This window comes from Platalea leucorodia (assembly GCF_965183815.1).
Source record: "Platalea leucorodia genome assembly, chromosome: 2".
Classification (NCBI taxonomy): Eukaryota; Metazoa; Chordata; class Aves; order Pelecaniformes; family Threskiornithidae; genus Platalea; species Platalea leucorodia.
In genome coordinates this window covers 100,552,956-100,571,551 of record NC_138824.1, presented here as the reverse complement: position 1 = coordinate 100,571,551, position 18,596 = coordinate 100,552,956, and the positions used below count along the sequence as shown (strand labels likewise).

Genomic DNA, 18,596 nt, shown 5'->3' with positions numbered 1-18,596 from the left:
TAGCGAGCTGTTTGTATCTGGGTGAGCACCAGTTGGCAAATCTTGGTTTACACTCACTTGAAATGTCTCCCTCCCTTTTGTGTGGTTCCTTTTCAAGTTAACACAAGTGTTCACTTTTATAACATACGGCAGAGCAGAACTGTTTTCTGGTGGATATTTTCCCCCATGAACTAATTAATACTGAATTTGAATTTGCAAATGGTTTTGCATGTAAAATTGCTCATGTATATATAGGTCTCAAGGATATCAAAGAGACTATTCTTTTGAGCAGTTATTCACGTGCTTTACTGCAGAATGAGGATCATCATTTGGACTTGGGATTTTTAAAATTAAATATACTTCAGTAACCTTATGCAATGAGAACTGAAATCATCATAAACACTACACTTGCTCAGCTAGCTGTAGATCATCATTAGATTAATAAAACAAAGCATCGCTTCTGACAAAATGTTATCTTTCCTACAGTCCAAAGGACGTAGCAGGTTACAGCAGCTTCTCTGAATACTGGAAAATTATTGATGAATAAAGCGGTGATATATAAATTGTTGCTATGCAAAGGATTTTTGGTTTCCTTAGTTTTTGCTGGCAATGACCCCCTGAATTTCATCTGCAAGAAGCTAAGGGAACCTAAACTGGCCAAGTCATATCCAAAAGCTCTGATAATTGCAATTATTTAAAATGCAGAGGATGCAAACTACAATGGGTTATATTCTAAAGCGTGCCCAGTGATCCAGTTCCATTTTTGGGTACCTAATCACAGACATTCAAAGCATGTCTTTTGCAGAAATCCAGGCTCCTTGAAAGTGCCTGGAGTTGAGCACCAAAACCTGGAAGCTCTCAGAACCGCCAATGTTGAACTGAGTATCTTGCCCAACACAGATAAACCAAGTAAACCTCTGAAACAGACCTAGGCATTTACTGTCAGAAATCAAGCTGACCCTGACAGCAAACGCACAATTTTTTAATGGATCTATTTCCTATGCTTTTGTTTTTCAATGCTTTTAAGAGACAGTTGTATAAATAGAATGAAAATGGTCAGACAGAGACTATTGTCTATTTGACTATATAATGTGCACTTCCCCCCATAATTGATTATTTTACTGAGCGCATCCAAGCCCATTGTTCTTTGCATGTGAACAATCTTCATTTATAGGGGTCATAATATACTGAATACACAGGGAAAACTTATTTATAAGTTTGCTAAGGGTGTACTGTGTACTCAGTCATGTAAAAAGAACCCTGTGAACCCTCTAACCACGTGAGTTCATTAGGGAAGATCTGCTTGATGCAACATCTTGTTAAAGGCATGGCAGCGGAAGAGGCGAGGGCATGTCTGCACTTGATGCTTCAAAAGGAGCCCCCTGCCCCATGGATAAATCCCACTGGTGATGAAAGCGGAGACCGTGCCAGCCCTCCTGAATGCAAAGCCCCTTGGCTGCTATGAGCACCGGTAGCCGCTGCAGCCTCCCGCGGAGCTAGAGGGGTTGATTTCACTCCATCCAGATCTAGCCATCTGCAGCAACCCAGCCCACGCGGGCTCTGTATACTGAGGTGGGGTTTTCACCTCAGAAACAAACATTTGAACACTACCTTGTGTGCTAGTCTCCTTGTTACCTCCTTCTTTGTTTTCTAGATGGCAAACAGTAAGGGTATCTATGGTCACTCTGCTCTAACCCCTCAGCATTTCAAGTTTGGAGAGGCTCAATTCAGTACTTGAGAGAAAAGAATATATTCAGTTACAAAATCAAAGTGGTATCTTCTGGCACATGGGCAGCATCAGCTTAATAATAAGCTGGTTTCAGTGGGTGTTTGTTTTTAGTGTAAGGAGCTCTTATTTATTTTTTGTTTGTTTTATTTACCGTGGAAGGTAATTTGAGCTCTGGTATCAAAACATGTCATGTTCTGCCAAGAGGGGATTAAAGAGGAGAATGCTATGGAAAGAAACTGGGTTTGTCAGTAAAGAACTGAGAGATTTTATTTACCAGAGTTTTGCAATCAGCACTTTTAATCTTCCTCACAATTGGGCCATTCAAAGGCCAAGAATATGCTTCAAGGGCCAGTGAGGAATAACCCAAAAACCAAGGAGCAGCTGCCTCGAAAGCTGAAATGCTGTCAAACACATGGCCAGATGTTGCCATCCAAAGTTCAGGACGGTGGAAGCACCTGCCTCTGGGGCAGGCAGAGATATTTGCTTTAGACATCTCCAGCATGCCAATGCCATAGGTGAGATTTAGCGCTGGGCAAGAGAAGAGGTGAGCCAGACTAAGGTGTTTCCATGGAAAAGTAAGAGAGCCCAGTGACCCAGCTAATCTCAACAGCAGATAGAAATGTCCCCCTTTTAAGCTGCCTTCCTGAAAGACGCTGAGCCTTCTCAGTTGCCCCAGAAATGAGGAGGAGAGAAGAGCAGGCAGAGGCTCCACCTCAGAGAGGTGACTCCAGCACTGCTGTACCAGGAGAGAGCTAAAGGAGCAAGAAGGGAGCCTGAGTAATTCACTCTTTTCTCTGGCAATCACAGTGACCACCGAGAGCACTAACACGGGGACGGTAACATCAGTGCAGGCACAAGATTCCTGCATTGGGTCAGAGAGCAGCTCCACTTTTGCAATGACATAACGGAGAAGGGACTTTGGCATACAGAGTCGAAGATGACAAAATAAAACAAACCAGAGCAGATCGCTGTGCAAGTTAAAAACTGAACCAGGGATACCTGTCCCTACCTGCAAGCTCTGCTTCTCTTAGCAGTATCCATCAGCTCGATGTTGTTCTCATGTGGTAAAAGACATGGACTGATTAATGAAAAATAAAACTGTGTCTGGGCACAAGCTGCCAAATTTTATAGGTGCCTAAAGATTCAGCTAGACAGCTAGAGAGATTTCCAAAGGCATCTCCGTAGCTGTCCCTGATTTCTCTGGGGCTTATATGCTGGGCACTATCAAAAATCTTGCTAAGGCACCTTTCTGGTGTGCTTAGTTTTCCTAAATACTCTGTATAAAATCAAGCTCTAGATAGCTTGCCAAAAGATATGCAAAATGACTTTGACAAGCCTTAGAAGAAAATACAGATCTCTAAACACCTTGATTTCTGCTTTAAAACCAAGATTTCCTTTTCTTTAATTAAAGTCATCCTTTAGGATGCTCCCTGCTGAGGACAAAAGGGAAAACAAAAAACACAGAAGGAAAATTTGTGTAAGTGGAGATGTTGCTCAGGGACTGAGAACATATTTGTTGCCTTATCTACTGCTTTTTTAATCCCAGGAAGTGCCAGGCAATTGGAATATGAAGATTGGTATCTTTTAAATATATCGACACTTGGAAATCTTCTGGATTAAACACCATTACATAACTCTTTCCATTAGTGCCTTAAGTTGATGAAAAATCTAAACAATTTCAAGCCTTTTTTTTTTCTAGAGCTGCATGTGAGGAGGCAGGGGAGGCTCTTGAGCAAGGCTTATGCCCCGGAGCTGGGCGTGCTGCCTGCAATGCGGGCAGGTGTTGAGGAACTGGCTTCCTCACCTCACTCTGCCCCGAGTGGGAACAGTCGGCAGAGGCACAAATCTGTGGCTGAAGGGGATGAACCCTCAAGGTGCACGGAAGGGGTGGCAGGAGGGATTCCTGCCACCCTCAAATGGGAAAAGCCTTCCTAAAGCGGGCAAAGCATGAGGTCTCCAGTGCCGGTGCTGGAGAGCTGGCTGAGCCTGCATCCCAGATGGGACTTGTTCAGAGAACTGCTAAAGACCTGGTGGTCCAAGTGGGAGTAAGGAGTGCACTGGGAGTTTGCAGGCAAAGGTTTTATCTTGTCACTGAGATCTGACAGAGCAAAGAGTTGAGAAGATCCCTGATCCTCCTCCGGCCTGTCCCGGAGAATGAAATGTCCCTTGTTTTGCCTCGGTGAAGCAACAGGTGTGGAGAATTGATTGAATGGAAGAAAATATGGGCCCGGAGAGCATCCCCTGGGCCCTGCAGCCCAGCCACATCTTGTGTTCTGCACTTACATAACAGAGCAAGATCTGTCTTAAGTTACATCTTTCTGTCTCTAATAGCCCCTGGAAGGCTGCCAGGGCTGCTCTGATACCTAGGAACCATCTTCTAATTTCCAGTCTAAATTCATTGACGGTCAGTTTACAGAATAACCACTTGTTCTCGAGCCAACGCTCTCCTTTGGCGCAAATGGTTCTTCTCCCTCCCTGACGTTGAACCTCTCCGCTGTGTTTATTGACTGTAATTATCTTCCTTCTCAGCCTCTGTTTCGGCATGCTGAATAAACCGGGCTATGCTAATCTCTTCTTTAAAGTAAGGTCTTTATTCCTCTTGTCATACTAACAGCCCCCCTTTGCACCCGCTGCCACTTAAGTTAATTTTTCTTGAACGCTGGATAATCATTACTTCATCTGGATCTCAGAGGAGATTTTTCTAAAACTTTCTATACTGCTGTTAATACAGTATCCCACCTATGGTATCTCAAAATGGCAAAACTGGTGGCCCACTCCTGGCAGGAAAGGAGGGAATAGAGGAGATTTCTAATGCCAGACAGAGGGAATTCCTCGGGATCGCTCTCATTCCTGGGCTACTGCTGGGTATCACCACCCCTCTCGCGTGTCACAGCACAACTAGCCCTGCAGATAAGCAAAGTCTTGGCAGAGATAATGTGTCACAGTAACAAAATTTTATCCTTGTCAAACTTAGTGTTTGGAGAGGACCCAAATGGTGTTACAAACTTTACAAATCAAATGGAAGACATGCCTCTTGCTGTAAGGACCCTATTTGCACATGGGATGAAATGACTGAGTAAAAAACCATGTTGAGAGCTGGAGCCGAGAAAAAATGGACACTCTGAAGCTGCGGGTTATTTAGTTATATTATGTACATCTTGTGTATATCTTTACCAGACTGATATTTTCTGGTCTATACAATATATTCTGCATATACTATAACCTCACAAACATTCTCCAAGATACAAATATGGAGGGTGTTAATTTCACAGCAAAGTGAGAAGTCTCACTTGGCCAGAAATGCTACACAACTTACTTCTGGGCTTCTGCAGGTGGCAAGAGTCACATTTCTGCTGCTCCCTTTTAGTTTATGCTGTAGAGCAAACTTCCTAAGACATGCTGCAGTTTGGTCAACGCAAGTTACTCTGGGCAAAAATGGGAGCACCTGTGCCTGCAGAGCTACAGAATGGATTCAGACACCCTTAAACAGGAGGTTTATATCTGTTAGTAGGAGGCATGAAGAAGGAGGGATTTTTCCTGAGAGTGGACTTCTATTAGACTGAATGAAAGAAGAATTGTTTTGCGTATGCTAATGCAGTTCACATGCTCATGTGCTCATCTCTTCAGAGGCAAGCTGGTTTATGACACGATAAATAGCAGCGTGAGTCTGCTGCTAATGACGCTGTACCCCATAAAAAGAAAAACTGCTGAGGTTACTCATGGCATTATATAAAAGTATTATGTGCTGAGCAATAACTGTGAATCAAAGAAACATATTGTACTTTCAGTAAAAAGATATTTTCTCTCTATAAAATTTCCTTTTTGATAGAGCCAGTTGGAAATCTTCCAGCTAAACAGATTTGGTTTGCAAAATATTTTGGGAAAACATCACTATTTCAACAAGCTTCCTGTGACCTCCCAGTGACTGTGGCACTCAGGCTCTGGGCCCACACCACTGGGGAGGCTTCACCTCCTGCCTTTTCCCCACGTGGGAGCTATTTGGTGGCTACTGGCATTGAAAGGAGGGGAAAGGAGAAAGAGCATCTCTCCCCCTCACTCGAAGTGGGCTCCCAGTACGCATTCAACACCTTGGCCACCTGCCTCAGGAGCCAGGCGATGGAGGGGAGCTCCATCAAAGGGGATCTCCCCTGACCGCTAGCAAAACGTATGCAATCTGGCTTGTGGTGGGGAAACTTTACTTTGGGGCTGGGGTGGAGGCCTCCTGCACATTCAGGAGAAGCACTGGAGCCGGGGAGCTTGGCGGCCCTGGCCGTGCTGATTGGAGATGACGTCCCTGCTGCCAGCTCCCGTGCTGCCCGTGCTGCCCGCGCTGCCCACACTGCCCACGCTGCCCACCGGTGCGCTCGTGCAACTCACCCCCCGCTACTCCGCCAGCCGGGGGGAGGCAGGAGCGGTGCCGATAGGAAGGGTGCCAAGCTCAGGCAGCACTCGCTTGACATGCCAGGGAGTGTATTTTGGGATGGAGAGGTCAGGTGGTTAATCAAGTGGAAACGAGATGATACGCTGTTAAAGCGCCATGTACTTGCTCTGCAAACGCGCTGGGTTAACGAAAGACGGGGAGACGTAGACGTGTCCAAAGAGAACATAAAAATATCAGCATTTAGTGTATTGCGCAACAGAAAGAGTTGGCAAGCCCCTAATCTTGAGAGCCTGTTTATCTGTTTTGGCAGGTTGCTACGAGCACATCAATCTGAATTCTCAAAAGTGCCTGAAAACTGCATTTTGCAGCAGCAAAACATAGACGCAGAATGACAGCCCTGTTGGAGCCCGCTCGGCAACGCTGCCCTATGAACGCTTCTAACTCTATTAACCTATGGCCTATTAAGCTGATTTAAAAGTGGAAATATTAAAAATCGGGGCAGGATACAGCCGTAGTAGGAACAAAGCCATTTTAAATCCCCAGGCTTAAACGCCGCCCTTGACTCCACTCCTATGTTTCACCGGTTCATGGGAACCCTGATAAACTTGGGCTGTTTTTGGTGGAACAAGATTACGATAGCAAGGACCTTGAAATGTCTCTTAAACAAAGCGTATTGCACCTGGAGGAAGACAAAAGGCTGGCTTGTAACAAAATAATCTTAGTCGTTATGTTTCATACCAATTCAAAGAGCTGATCTTTAAATGATCTCTCTTGCTTTGCTATCGGTGCTAATTCTGCTGCTTCACTTAAAGATCTGTCAGCAATTTTATTACAGCCTCTTGTTTCCAGGGATTTTTGACTTGGTCATAAAAGCGTGGTCCCAGCTGAAACTTAACGTATAAGGTTACAAAATTAAAAAAAAGGAAAGAAAAAAAGCAAGAGAGCAAACTCAGATATTTTTAAGGCTACAAAAGCATAAAAAGAACCAGAAGCAAGTAACTTAAAATGATTACAGTGATTATTTATTTTCCCTAGACAGAAGAAATAGCTTTATTTTATTTATTTAACCTATGGGTAATTAATAAATCACCAGTTGGAAACATTGTTTGGGCTAATTTGGAAAAAAATAAATTGAAGTTATTTAATTGCACGTGTTTTTGGATGATATTCCTAACCCCACTAGTTACAAATTTATTTATGCAATTTATTAACTCAACATCAGTGCCTCCAAAACAATACCTTCTTGGCCTGATGACTTACACATTTAAAATGCTTCTGTTGGACCTGTAAAAAATGGTACTGTAAAGGAACCATATAAATTTGTATTTATGTAAAACTCTTGAATTACAGATCTACCTACTCTGGTTAGCATTAACCACTGTAAAATCAGTAATTATGTATTTAGTATCTGGTTCAGGCTGTTTGTTAGAAGAAACCCAACCATAATATATAGATAGATCTATTTATAGTTATTATATATATAAATTTAAATGCTCGTCAAAGGTCTTTCTTACTTAAATTTTTTAAACAACACCCCAGCATAGTCATATGGCTCTGTCGATTTTCTTTTCCCCTTTGTACAAAGAAAGAGGTGAGTTAAGGTTGAAGTGTTGGCCGGGTTCGGAGCTTTAACTGAATTTCCTTACTCTGTGCGTGTAGGTCAAATCCCTTGACATTATACGCTCGGTACTGGCACAAAGTAATCTTTCAACTTAAACCATGTGTGATGTGGTGGAAGCTTTTTCTCCCCTTCTGTTCCCCTTTGGTCTGTGAATTGGCTATGGTTAGATCTTTTAAATGAACAGGTGTACTTTCTGCCTCCTTGTGATATGAAAGAAGCATAAAACTCGATTATAGCATTTATGGTCTCTTAACTTGCTTGGACTTGTATCCATGACACAAGCAGCTTTACACTCAAATTCAAGACTTAGTAAAATAGGATGTTAAAATTAACCTCAATCCTTTTATAGATGAAAACCTCAACAAATAAACAGTGGTTTAGTGGCATGGCAACCTGCCCCTTTAAATCCAAGAACTAGTCTGAGATGTCTATTTTGAGTTAGTTTTGTTTTTTTAAAAAAGATAATTGGACTTGGATGAATAGAAGAGTAGCCTGTGATTCATACTGGTGTGAGTTAAAGCAAAGTTTAATGCTACTACTTGGAAGTTAGCAATGTATGGGATTTTTATGCCTTATTTTATGCCTATATAAAAAGCACTCTGTGCTCTCTTCAGTAAGAGAGTTTCAATAGAAGTGTTTCAGGATAAAAAGATGTGCAGATAGGTATAGCAATGCTATGGAGGAGGTCAGAAGTGTTTCGTTTTTCAGGGCCTGTGTTCTGAAATGTAGTGCTGTTTATTAAAAAAAAAAAAAGAAGAAAATATCCCGACTCCCTAGAGGTCACACAGAAGATCAGCCTTAAAACCACTCATCCTTTGAACACAGGTAAAAATGATGGTGCTGGAGGTCCTTCTCACCCTAGCCCTTTTCCCCTGCTGTCATAACGTGACCCTGAAAAGACCAGCCCTAGAAATTAAAAGGCATCTGCAGCAGAGACAGTCCCAAATGAGGGAGGGTTCAATTTGGGGCTTATTTTACTGATAGCGACTGCAAGCCTCAACAAGTTGCTCAATGGATAACGCACACATTTTGGAGGCAGAGGAAAAGGGGAACTGGGAGAAAGCAGCCCAGGCGGTGAAGAGGAGGGTATCGATGAGGAAACATTAGCAGTTCGATTACTACCATTTTCTGAGCTACATCCACAGGTGAAACACATTAAAATCTTGTTTGCAAAGAGCAGAGCAGAGCAACGTACTAAAACTATTTCTGGAGAGAGTAGCTGAATCCCCGGCCGAGCGTGAAAAGCCTATCGCTCTGAAGTCGTACAAGCGAGGGACTTTCACAGGGAACCAGGGAAGAGGGATACTTGATGTTAAACCCGATACCCTGCTAAGCATATAGTGTTCCCAAGAAGCTGAAGAATGCAAGTCTGCAACCGATACCTCCACCCACGTAGCTGCTGGCTGCTGAGTAGCCATAATAATATGTGCGTTTTCTTTTATAGGAACGGAGCTGTGTGCAGGAGAAACCCAACGTGGTTTGCTCTGCCAATCAGAAAACTACTTGAGGGGACTGCCAGGGGCTGGGAGAGGTGCAGGACTGGATCCTTTGCCTGAGCTGACCTGGTGTGGCTCCAGGGAGGGAAGGAGCTGTGCGGTCCTTCCAGCTGTCTTTTTGCCTGCCTCTTTCTACAGTACGGCCCATGGCAATGTGTTATTTCCCGTGCTTTTCAAAAATGCCTGCTTCTGCTCACAGTGAAGTCAACGGCAGATTTGCAGTAGATTTCACTAAGTCAAAGACCTTCCTAGCCCTGGGAATAAAAGGGTGTAACAAACGTTTGCCTTAGGTAACCGATAACCTTTTCTGCATGCAACAAAGAGTCCCCTGGTTTTAAAAACAAATGCCAAAAAAAGAACTTATTCCAATTTGTGGTAACTATTTCTCTGCAAAACCCCAGCAGAGAACCTCGACTAAGGCCATTTCGTTCTGGCTGGAAGAACAGAGGAAAACTCCATTAGGAAGAGCGCTCGCTAAAACTAATACTGTCCCGCACCCTCCCTTTAGGTGCATCTCACTATGAATCTGCATTTTGCTATGCGTTTTGCAGAACACCTATCAGCTGATGGTTTAATGACCTGATTCACTGCTCACCGAGTTCCAGCCAATCCCAGGAATAGAGTTGGTTTTAGCAGGGACAGACTCAGCTCTAGCAGTGGCAGATAAGATGTCAAGCTAGATGACTTGGTTTCATTGGCATCATCCAAGCCTGAGCCTCAGAGGAAATCAGACTCCTGAGTCACCATTTTGCAGCTTCTCGTTCAAATAAAACCCACTGGATAACCACCAGCCACAGAAATATGCTCAAACCAGCCTGCCCATATTAATGTCTTAGCACTAAGACGTCGTCTTCAGGGGACAAAGCACTTTGCAAAGCGTTCTTTGCTGTTGCCTTCCTGGGAAATGTCAAAGCAAGGCATTGACGATATTTCTCTCACATTCAAGCACACATTGTAATCGATAAATATCCACTGGGAAATACACCTACACATAGAAAAAGGCCTGGCATAATGCGTCTTTGCAAGAAAACAACAACGTTCAAGACGTTACGGTCTAGCATAGGTGAGGTTAACAAGCACTGTGAGCTGTACTGACACCAGGAAGACGAGACAGTACAGGCGCCTTAAAATCTGTCAGGTCTTTAGAAATACAGACATATGTTAGGAAGCCCCTTCTTTCACTCATTAAAGGCTCTTGCTCATTAAAGGCAGCCAAGGAGAGTCCAGAAGAGATGGAGGGATGAGGGGGCAGCGCCTGCGAGCCCCCGCGCTCCACAGGCTGGTGGGGTGGAGGTGGGCGAGCGGGGGGAGGATTTCAGGTACTTACCCTGAATCTGACTCTGAGGCTGAGGGTTAAAAGCAGTGGTGTGGTTCAAGGAGGCTCGTGGGTTGGGTGTGGGGGCTGGGTGGTGTGGGCTGACCCTCATGGCCGTACGACGCAACTGCTCCAGTTCACTCAGGCGCTCTGAAAAGGACAAGCTCCCGGGCTTTGTCTGCTCATCTATTTTCTGACGATGTCCTATTGTGGGAGGGGGGGGAAAAAGATCAGAAAATCTCACTGATACATGAGGTCTGTTGATTTATTTTCTTTTTAATTTTTTTTTTCTTTCTTTTTTTAACCCCTCATCCACTGGCAAAGTACCTAACCACCTAGTGGCCATCTGAAATTAAACTGAAACCACCTCTCTGCAAGAACAGGAAACACAAGTAAGTCATGCATTGTAACCGTATCGCGGGGCAGCCCAAGACATGGCCTAGTCTGAAGAACCAGATCCACTGAAAATTGCAGTGCCTTCTTACACCTCGCACTGGGAGAGGAGGCATTTTTAAAAGGAGGATGGTCTGGAAGGGTGAATAAAAGGAGGAACTTCTAGTGGCTCTTGTGCTAAATCTGCGCTGGAGTAACTCATGAAAAATTCAATCCCAGATTGTCATAAGGTACCATAGCTAGACAAGTACTATGGAGCTATAAAATAACAAACCCAAACAAATCACATTTTTGGATCCTTTAGCAATGGATTTACCGACAGAGATAGGAAAGAAACACCAGAAGCTGGCAGGATGGCAACTGGAGTAATAAAGTCTCTCTTAGTGGCACCAGGAGCTTCAAAAACATGAGGTCCCACCAGACATCCAACTATAAGAGTAGATGCTGACATTACAGCTTTGGCCAGCATGCAGTGGACTTGGCCAGCAGTCCCCAGGGCAGCCCTTGGAGCACGGTCCCCATGAAGCTCTGGTGCTGCAGCCCCACGGGGCTGGGAGGGGACAGGGAAAGCGCTGGAGAGGCCCAGCTCCAGTGCAGCATGAAGGCACATCCAGATTCAGCTGGAAGGGCAGAGACATATCTCATCATGGGCAGGACTGGTTTCAAGATAAGCCTTAGCTAGCAGCAACGAGCGGTATGCAAGGACTAAGGTAATGCATTTCTAACTGTTGCCTGTGGCTGCTGTCTGCTCTGGGATCCTTTGTGTGTCAACCTGTAACCACAAAGACTGCACACAGAGCATACAAGAGGGACATCTCATCTGCTGGAGCACTTGCCCCTTTGGTGGGAAGGACAAAACCACAAATTTTAAATCCTCTTTCCACCCTCTTAAGAGTTAACCTATTGCCACAACTTTGCACACTACTTTTGTGTCCATTGGTTTCCAGCCCTATGAGATATCCTTCAAAAGTGGGGTATCTTATCCTGGAAGGCTGCTGACACTATGCTTTGGGGCTGAAGTGGAAACCTCCCTGGCAGACTTGTGTTCGGTGAAATGTCTGAAATGGGATGGTTTAGCAACGTTCCCAACCAGCTGGAACTAAAACTTTTCTTTGCAATTTTCCCCCATACCCCAGTAGGGCTTTTTCTTCTGAAAGATAACAGAAAACAGCCCTTCAGCAGAAAGCCCAAAAGCAGACTGTCTGGCACACAAGGTGTCCTTTCAAAGATGCTCTCTCCAAATAGAGGGCAAGATACTGACTGCAATGATTCCATGAGGAAATATCCTCAACACATCTGTATTTAGTCAATGGAGTAGGATCCCCAGCTTCAAAAATACAATTTTCATACCTTCTCGTGTAGGAGTGAATGTCATCATCCCTCCTTTTTCCCCAAACCCAATCCCATTTTTGCACTTTGCATTTGTCTCAAGAAAGCAGCTGCCTCGTGAATCTTTGCGGCTTATCCCTTCCCCTTTCTTCCTATAGGGCACTGTTACCCTGACAGGAATGCATGTCAAATCTCTAGCCCAGAGGTCAAACATCTTTTTTTCTACTTGTTCTCCTGAAGAAGGTGGCATTATCTTTGGTTTCTGCTGAACACCATAGTTTGCTGTCTATCTGCTCCCTATTTTCATTTTCTGGTTGTGAAGAATTGCCTTCTTTGCATCTCCATCCTCCCCGCAAGGAGGTGGCCAGTGCTGTTCCTATGGTGAGTCCTCTCTCAACTCACGGCTACAGCAGTGAAACAGATTGGCACAAAACTCCTGAAAGTAATCCACTGTGCCCTATTCCACACATCCCCGTAGTATTTCATATATAAACATTCATAAACATCCAGCTTCCAATTTTGAGTATCAGTGAATAAGCAGCAAAAGATCTCTGAAGAGCTCTGTATGCCCCTTACTCTACAGAGCACTCTTTCAAGCCACCCTAACAGCTCAATCAAGACACAGGACCGTTTTATGCACTAAAAGGAAAATGTGCATTTAAAAGCAGTTCCCAGTAGCTGCCTTTCTAAAATTAAATTTTATAACTTGTATTATGGTTCCAAATCGCAGTGGCTCGGCTTTTCTTCCTGTTGCCAGGCCCTTTGGCACAGCTTGAACTGTCTCAGATTCCACACTGTGCTGTAAATTATCCCAAGAGGGGGGAGAAAAAAATTAAAATATAAAAAGACATATTATATAGTAGCGGTTTCATCATTAAAGAATCCCATTAAGACTTCCAAAAAAAAAAAAAGGAGGGGAGAAGAGAAGATGAAAAAGACTTTTATCTGACATTCTGGTTGGTCCAGAGCAAATGCTTCATTTGTCAGCAGTGCAAAGCTGGACGCTGCCTCGAGCCTTAGGCTTCTGACACTGGACTTGAACGCAAACACACGGAGTCATACAAGATGTGTAAAATACCTCATACATTTGGATTATTTTAAGCTTCAGCAGGCTGAACCCAGGGCTTGTGGAGCCAAGAGCCAGGTCCTTCCAAATCCACCTCCCCGATGTAATTTATTCCTAATTTCAAATTCCGCTCAGACACCTTCTGCTTTTAAGTGAGTGTACCAATGCCAAGTTTGACCTCCTGCTACCCTACTTTCTCCTCCTACCTCCCCGGTGCTGCCCTCCCGGCATCCGGAGTTTTGCCTGCCTGGCATGAAACCAAGCGGCCCGGCAGCCGGTGTGCTAGCAGCCTCTCACGGAGGTGAGCAGTTCCTCTGAAGCCAACAGGACAAGGGCTGCATTAAGGCTGGTGAGGCAAGAATTAGCTTTCCCCTTTGAATCTAGCTCAGGCACTAAATTTGTGTCGAGCTGGCACAACGCCGAGCAGGGCAGACAAACCCGAGCTTGCTCTGAACAGCCCAGCTCGCAGGCAGCAAACAGGGCAAATTAATCTAGGCACAGCATCCTCCCGAGGTCACCGCGGGGCACCCCGTTCCCAGGCCAGCTCCTTCTGAGCTGATGGGAGTATCTCTGCACGTCTCCACCGCGCATCCACCGAGCAAAACTCCTGGACCCCACCACCCAGCCCTGTGCTGCCCCAGATCACCCTGCTGAACCCAAGATCTGCCTCATCGCTTGGGCTTGTGGAAATCCCACTCGTGTCAATGCATTTGGAGAGGAAAGACCAGCACCAGCAGGTTCCTTCTGAGGGTAACTCTGCTGTTGTTTTTGTCCATATGTGGTAATTTTTAGTGGGAACTACCGAGAAACAACATCAGGCAATTGTCACCTCAAGATGTAGCTCCAAAAGTGGCTCTTCCCCCACCAAGCAGAAGAACTATTTCACCTTTTCTCCCTTGCTGACTGCTGCAGGTAGCAGCACTGAACCTGTTTTGCATGAAGGTCTGCAGCAGGAATGTAAAGAACGGTGTCAGAAAAATGTAACAAATATAAATGGTTTTCCCAAGCCACTATAAATGCACAGGCAGAGCTTTGCTAGGGTGACTTGTATTTTTGTGTTTATTAGCTTTACTTTGAAGTTACCCTCTAAACACCTTGCTTAAAGAGCCAGCAAGTTATCCTCGGTTCACCCCTGTAGATTCCAGGACTATTATTATCCCCCTTTTATAGGTGGAAAACTGAATGACAGAGAAATGAGGTGACTTGCCCGTGGTCAGGCAGTGACCCTGCGGCAGATGCTTGCCTCCCAGCTCAGCGCGGTGACCACAAGCCCAGGCTTCCCCTTCTCAGGAGAGCAGCGTGGTGCAGGATGAAAAAGAGCAGTAGGAAGGCGCTTGGGAACTGGTGCGGCTCTGCTGAGCCAGCAGTTTGGCCACGAGGATCTGCCACGAAACTTTTGTAAGTCAGATGGGACTTCATAGAAGTCAGTCAAACATCCAGCTGTTGAATGAAGAAGACCTTGGCCCAGAGCTCCCAGAGAGAGATGGATTGCCATGAAACGGCACTGCTGTCCTCTTTCCCTCCCCACGTCCTCATACTTTTTGTCAAGCATCAATTTGCAGGTACTAGCAGAGGAAAGAAAAGGGCAGCATCTTTTTCCCTCGGATTGCAGGGCCAGTGTTTGAGACACTGGAATATCCAGCCTGCTTGGCTAAACCACAGGGTTTGGGGGCTTTTGGACATTTTTTTAACTTATGCCTTTCAAATACTGTCTCAGTGAGGCCAGGTGGATTTTTCTTACGCAGAATATTAAGCAAAGAGGGCAGAGAAAACATTAGCTTTTCCGATACTTTTACAGCAATGCAACATGAAAGTGCTTTCCCTCTTAATGGGAGGGAAATGCAGTTTTATAGACTTTAAGAGACCGTGGAGCACTCAGCTTGGCCCGCAGCCATCTGGTTGGGGCTCTGGATGTGGAAACAACAAGAAGAAGGTGCCTTGGCAGCCCCCATTTTTGTGCACATCGGGCACTCGTTGGGAATGGTTGCTCGGTCCGGGTTTCACACCGCAGCTGGCCCCACGGAGATGACAGCAGTGCTCCAGGCCGCCTTGACGTGCCAGGTGTCCCATTACTTTCCTTTTAACCTAGTTTTTAAAAGTGTCACTAGATGCCTTTCAGGTTCAGAGGGGGAGAGGCAGGTAAAACAGAGGCTGAGGAAATGCATGAGGCCAATGGTACTCTCATTCTGCCAGCTGAAGCTACCAAAATTCCTGTGGGTACCCAGGACCATTTTACAAGTAAACATTGCTGGAATGGATAAATGGGTATTTTTTTTTTTCTCTTTTAATCAAGCTACAGGATGAGTACACTCTTCTGTTTCTTGCTCTCATTCACTCACAAATCTGACTATTTGGAGCTGGTGCATCGGGAGGTACGAACACCCGCAAAAGATTTGGGCTTGGGGGGTCAGGTGTCTGACAGAGGCTCGCTGGCTCACGGGTGCTGAGCATCCCAGCCAGAGGCAGACCTGAGCAGAAATGCCACAGGTTTTTGTGTGCATTTTCCACAAGTTTTCTGCCCAAAATCAGCAGGTTGTACTTGCGTGGAAATAGTATAAGGGGAGTTTAATTAAGCAGAGCCCTTTCTCCCTGATGGGAGAAGAATATCTCCCCCTCTCTCCTCTGTTCCCTCTTTTCCCAGGTGGAAATGGAAACTTTTCACACCCAAAAAGTGGATCATGTACAGGAAAATACAGAATCTGGCCAGACTTCGACAAAGTAGGGAGTGACTGATGAGACCTGACACTTTGGTTTAACGAAAGCTGGCTGCTTTGGAGCCACGTTGGACCTTGATTCAAGCATCTCCTCTTTTCAGGGCTGTTTGTGTTCAGGGCTTTGGTTTGGCTCCAGCTCTAGTGGGGTAGAAAATAAGCCATGTTTCATTGTGTCCGGTTAATAAAGTGGTAGACATTGTTTTGCGCCATGGAGCTAAAATAAATACAATTATTTTGTACATAGTGAAGGATGAGAAGAAAATATACTCTTTCACATTATTCTAGGAAGTGAGCACACTATCTTTAGTGCAAAACATTATGTATTCTTGTAAACAAAACTGAATTAAAGTATAGTACTTCTATATGACTACCAAGCTGGGAAGTGCAAATGCTTGAAAATCAGCTGTTCTGCTCACAAAAAAGCATTTTTTAGCTAACAATAGAAATAGTGCCTTGAGTGCATAAACCAGTGATATGTTTCTATGTGCCAGATATCCCAGATATAAAATACTTTGCACACTCTTTTCCCCTGATTTCCTATCCGATCCTTCAGAGATGTACGCACATGCTTAGCATAAGACACTAACCATTGGTACACAGCAGCCCACAGGGCTCTAGGAAATCACTCTTGAAAAGAAAACCAGTCCGTAGAGTGGCTTCCTCTCTAGCCTCCATCACTAGGAAAAGACTTATACCGCACTAAGCATTAGAAGAATCAGTACAGAACAGCATCAGAGCTCATCAACCTCTTGTACAGTGTTAAAAATACAATGTAAAAAGTTCCTAAGAAAGGAATTAGACACACTGTAGGATATTTTCGCTTTCCTCAGTTAAAAATATTATTGCTGTGGTGAGGAAAATAATGGTGATGGTAGTCAGAGCTTCGAGTAGACTCATCAGCAATTATATTTTTTTGCTGTTTTTCTTAAACACTGTACAACGCAAACCTTCTTTCCAGGCAGAAGGAACATCATGGTAGACAGGATATTATGCTAAAAGTTTTTGTGCTGTGTCTGTAATTACCAGCAGAATCAGTGTTGGTCATCAGACCCGACCTGACCGTAGGCACGAGGTGCTGGGAAACGTGTGAATGAGGCTGGATATTGTGCGACTCAGTGACCAGGCTGACATCCAGCTGCCCTTCAGAAGCAGAATGCTGAGCAACACTGAGCACGGACAGACTGACACCGGGAAGCCCTTCCAGATGCGCTTCTCCTATCAGCTCCCTGGCAAACCTCACCCTTTCTGTGTCTCTATGGAAAAATCTGCTTGTTACTCTGAGTAACTGCAGACATACGAGACATTTCAGGTGCAATCCTTTGCTAAGCATTAAATTTTTCCACCAGGTGATCCAGTCTGGCTGTGTGTTGAACAAGTGACCAGTGATACCAACAAGGTGAACAAAGATTTACACAGCAGGTTCCCTGTTCTCTGCTACCTCCCCGCTTTGCCTGGGGGAAACCCCAGGTAGCTTCTTGCACCTCTGTTGGGGGCTTAGTTGCCCTACTGTAATGACATGCACCCTGAGCAGCTGGTGCATTTTTTTCCTATGTGTTTTAAACAGTAGTTAAACAATATTTGGGCAATATTTTTTTTCTTACCTCTTCTTTTTTAAATCAGTGATTTAAAAAAAAAAAAAACAAACACACAAACAGACACTATAGGTAGAACAAAATTTGTGATGAGAGGGAGTCCTGCCCTGGAACAAACAAGAGCAGGCGGCAGAGTGCAGATCAAGCCCCTCTTGCATGGTCTATACTAGAAAACAAACTTTGGTTTCCTGTTTTCCAGGTGACTGTCCTAATTGCAGGCTGAGAGCCCTTTTCGTCACTGATTCACTATCCAGCTGTATCAGGAGATCTCCAGTGGGGAATGTCCCCAGGAAAAGGGACAAGCATAGGCTGCCAGTCTCCCTCACTCCAGCCAGCATGCTGACTGCAAGACCACAGGCTCATCCAGGCTGGGTCCCTCCAGCTCTCTCCCTGCTTTCTGATGAACATATGAAAAGCCTCATGCCTACCCTGAGGTACCAAAGCTAGAAAAAGCAATCTTGACAATTTTTGCAAGGCAAGAAATATGCTTCCTCTCCCCCCAGCTCTGCTGGTGAGGCCTGTGGTGTACTAACAAATAGCAACGCACAAACGTATTTCCACTTAAAACACAATTATATTGCTTGGCATGGATCCACCAAAACTTCTGATGAATCTGACATATACACGTCTTCTACTTCTGTCATGGAAGTGCAATTATTCTGTGGGTTCACCCCAGGAATTAGGTCATCGCAGCGAAGTAAAAGTAAGGGAACTGAGCGTTAGGAGTTTGGAAGGAAGAAGCTGTTCATGGAAGTTAAATTAGTCTGCAAAATTATACCCTTTGCTTTCTTTTCCCTTTCCCCCATGTCAATCTATATACTTTAAAAATCCCGACTCCTTGACAAAGTTTGAATGACTCCCAACTTAAGCATCGCATTGCCAAAAAGCCTCTTTTGTTTCTTTATAGTTTGCATCTTCCCACACGTACAAACCGCCATAAGAATACCCTCCAGCCATGGGCTGAAACATCATAGTTGAAGA

General features: G+C 44.7%; 1 protein-coding gene across 3 annotated transcripts in view; it reads right to left on the bottom strand.

Annotated features, from left to right (window-relative positions):
* Positions 1–18,596, bottom strand: part of RUNX1 (RUNX family transcription factor 1) — a 174,923-nt gene that overhangs the window by 25,196 nt on the left and 131,131 nt on the right. For 2 of the 3 annotated variants that reach the window (XM_082304092.1, XM_082304093.1), the window contains one exon: positions 10,534–10,725. The exons of the other annotated variant lie outside the window; for it this stretch is intronic. In XM_082304092.1, coding sequence (XP_082160218.1) covers positions 10,534–10,725 — 192 coding nt within the window. The remainder of the gene's footprint in view (positions 1–10,533; positions 10,726–18,596) is intronic. 3 annotated transcript variants of the gene reach the window in all.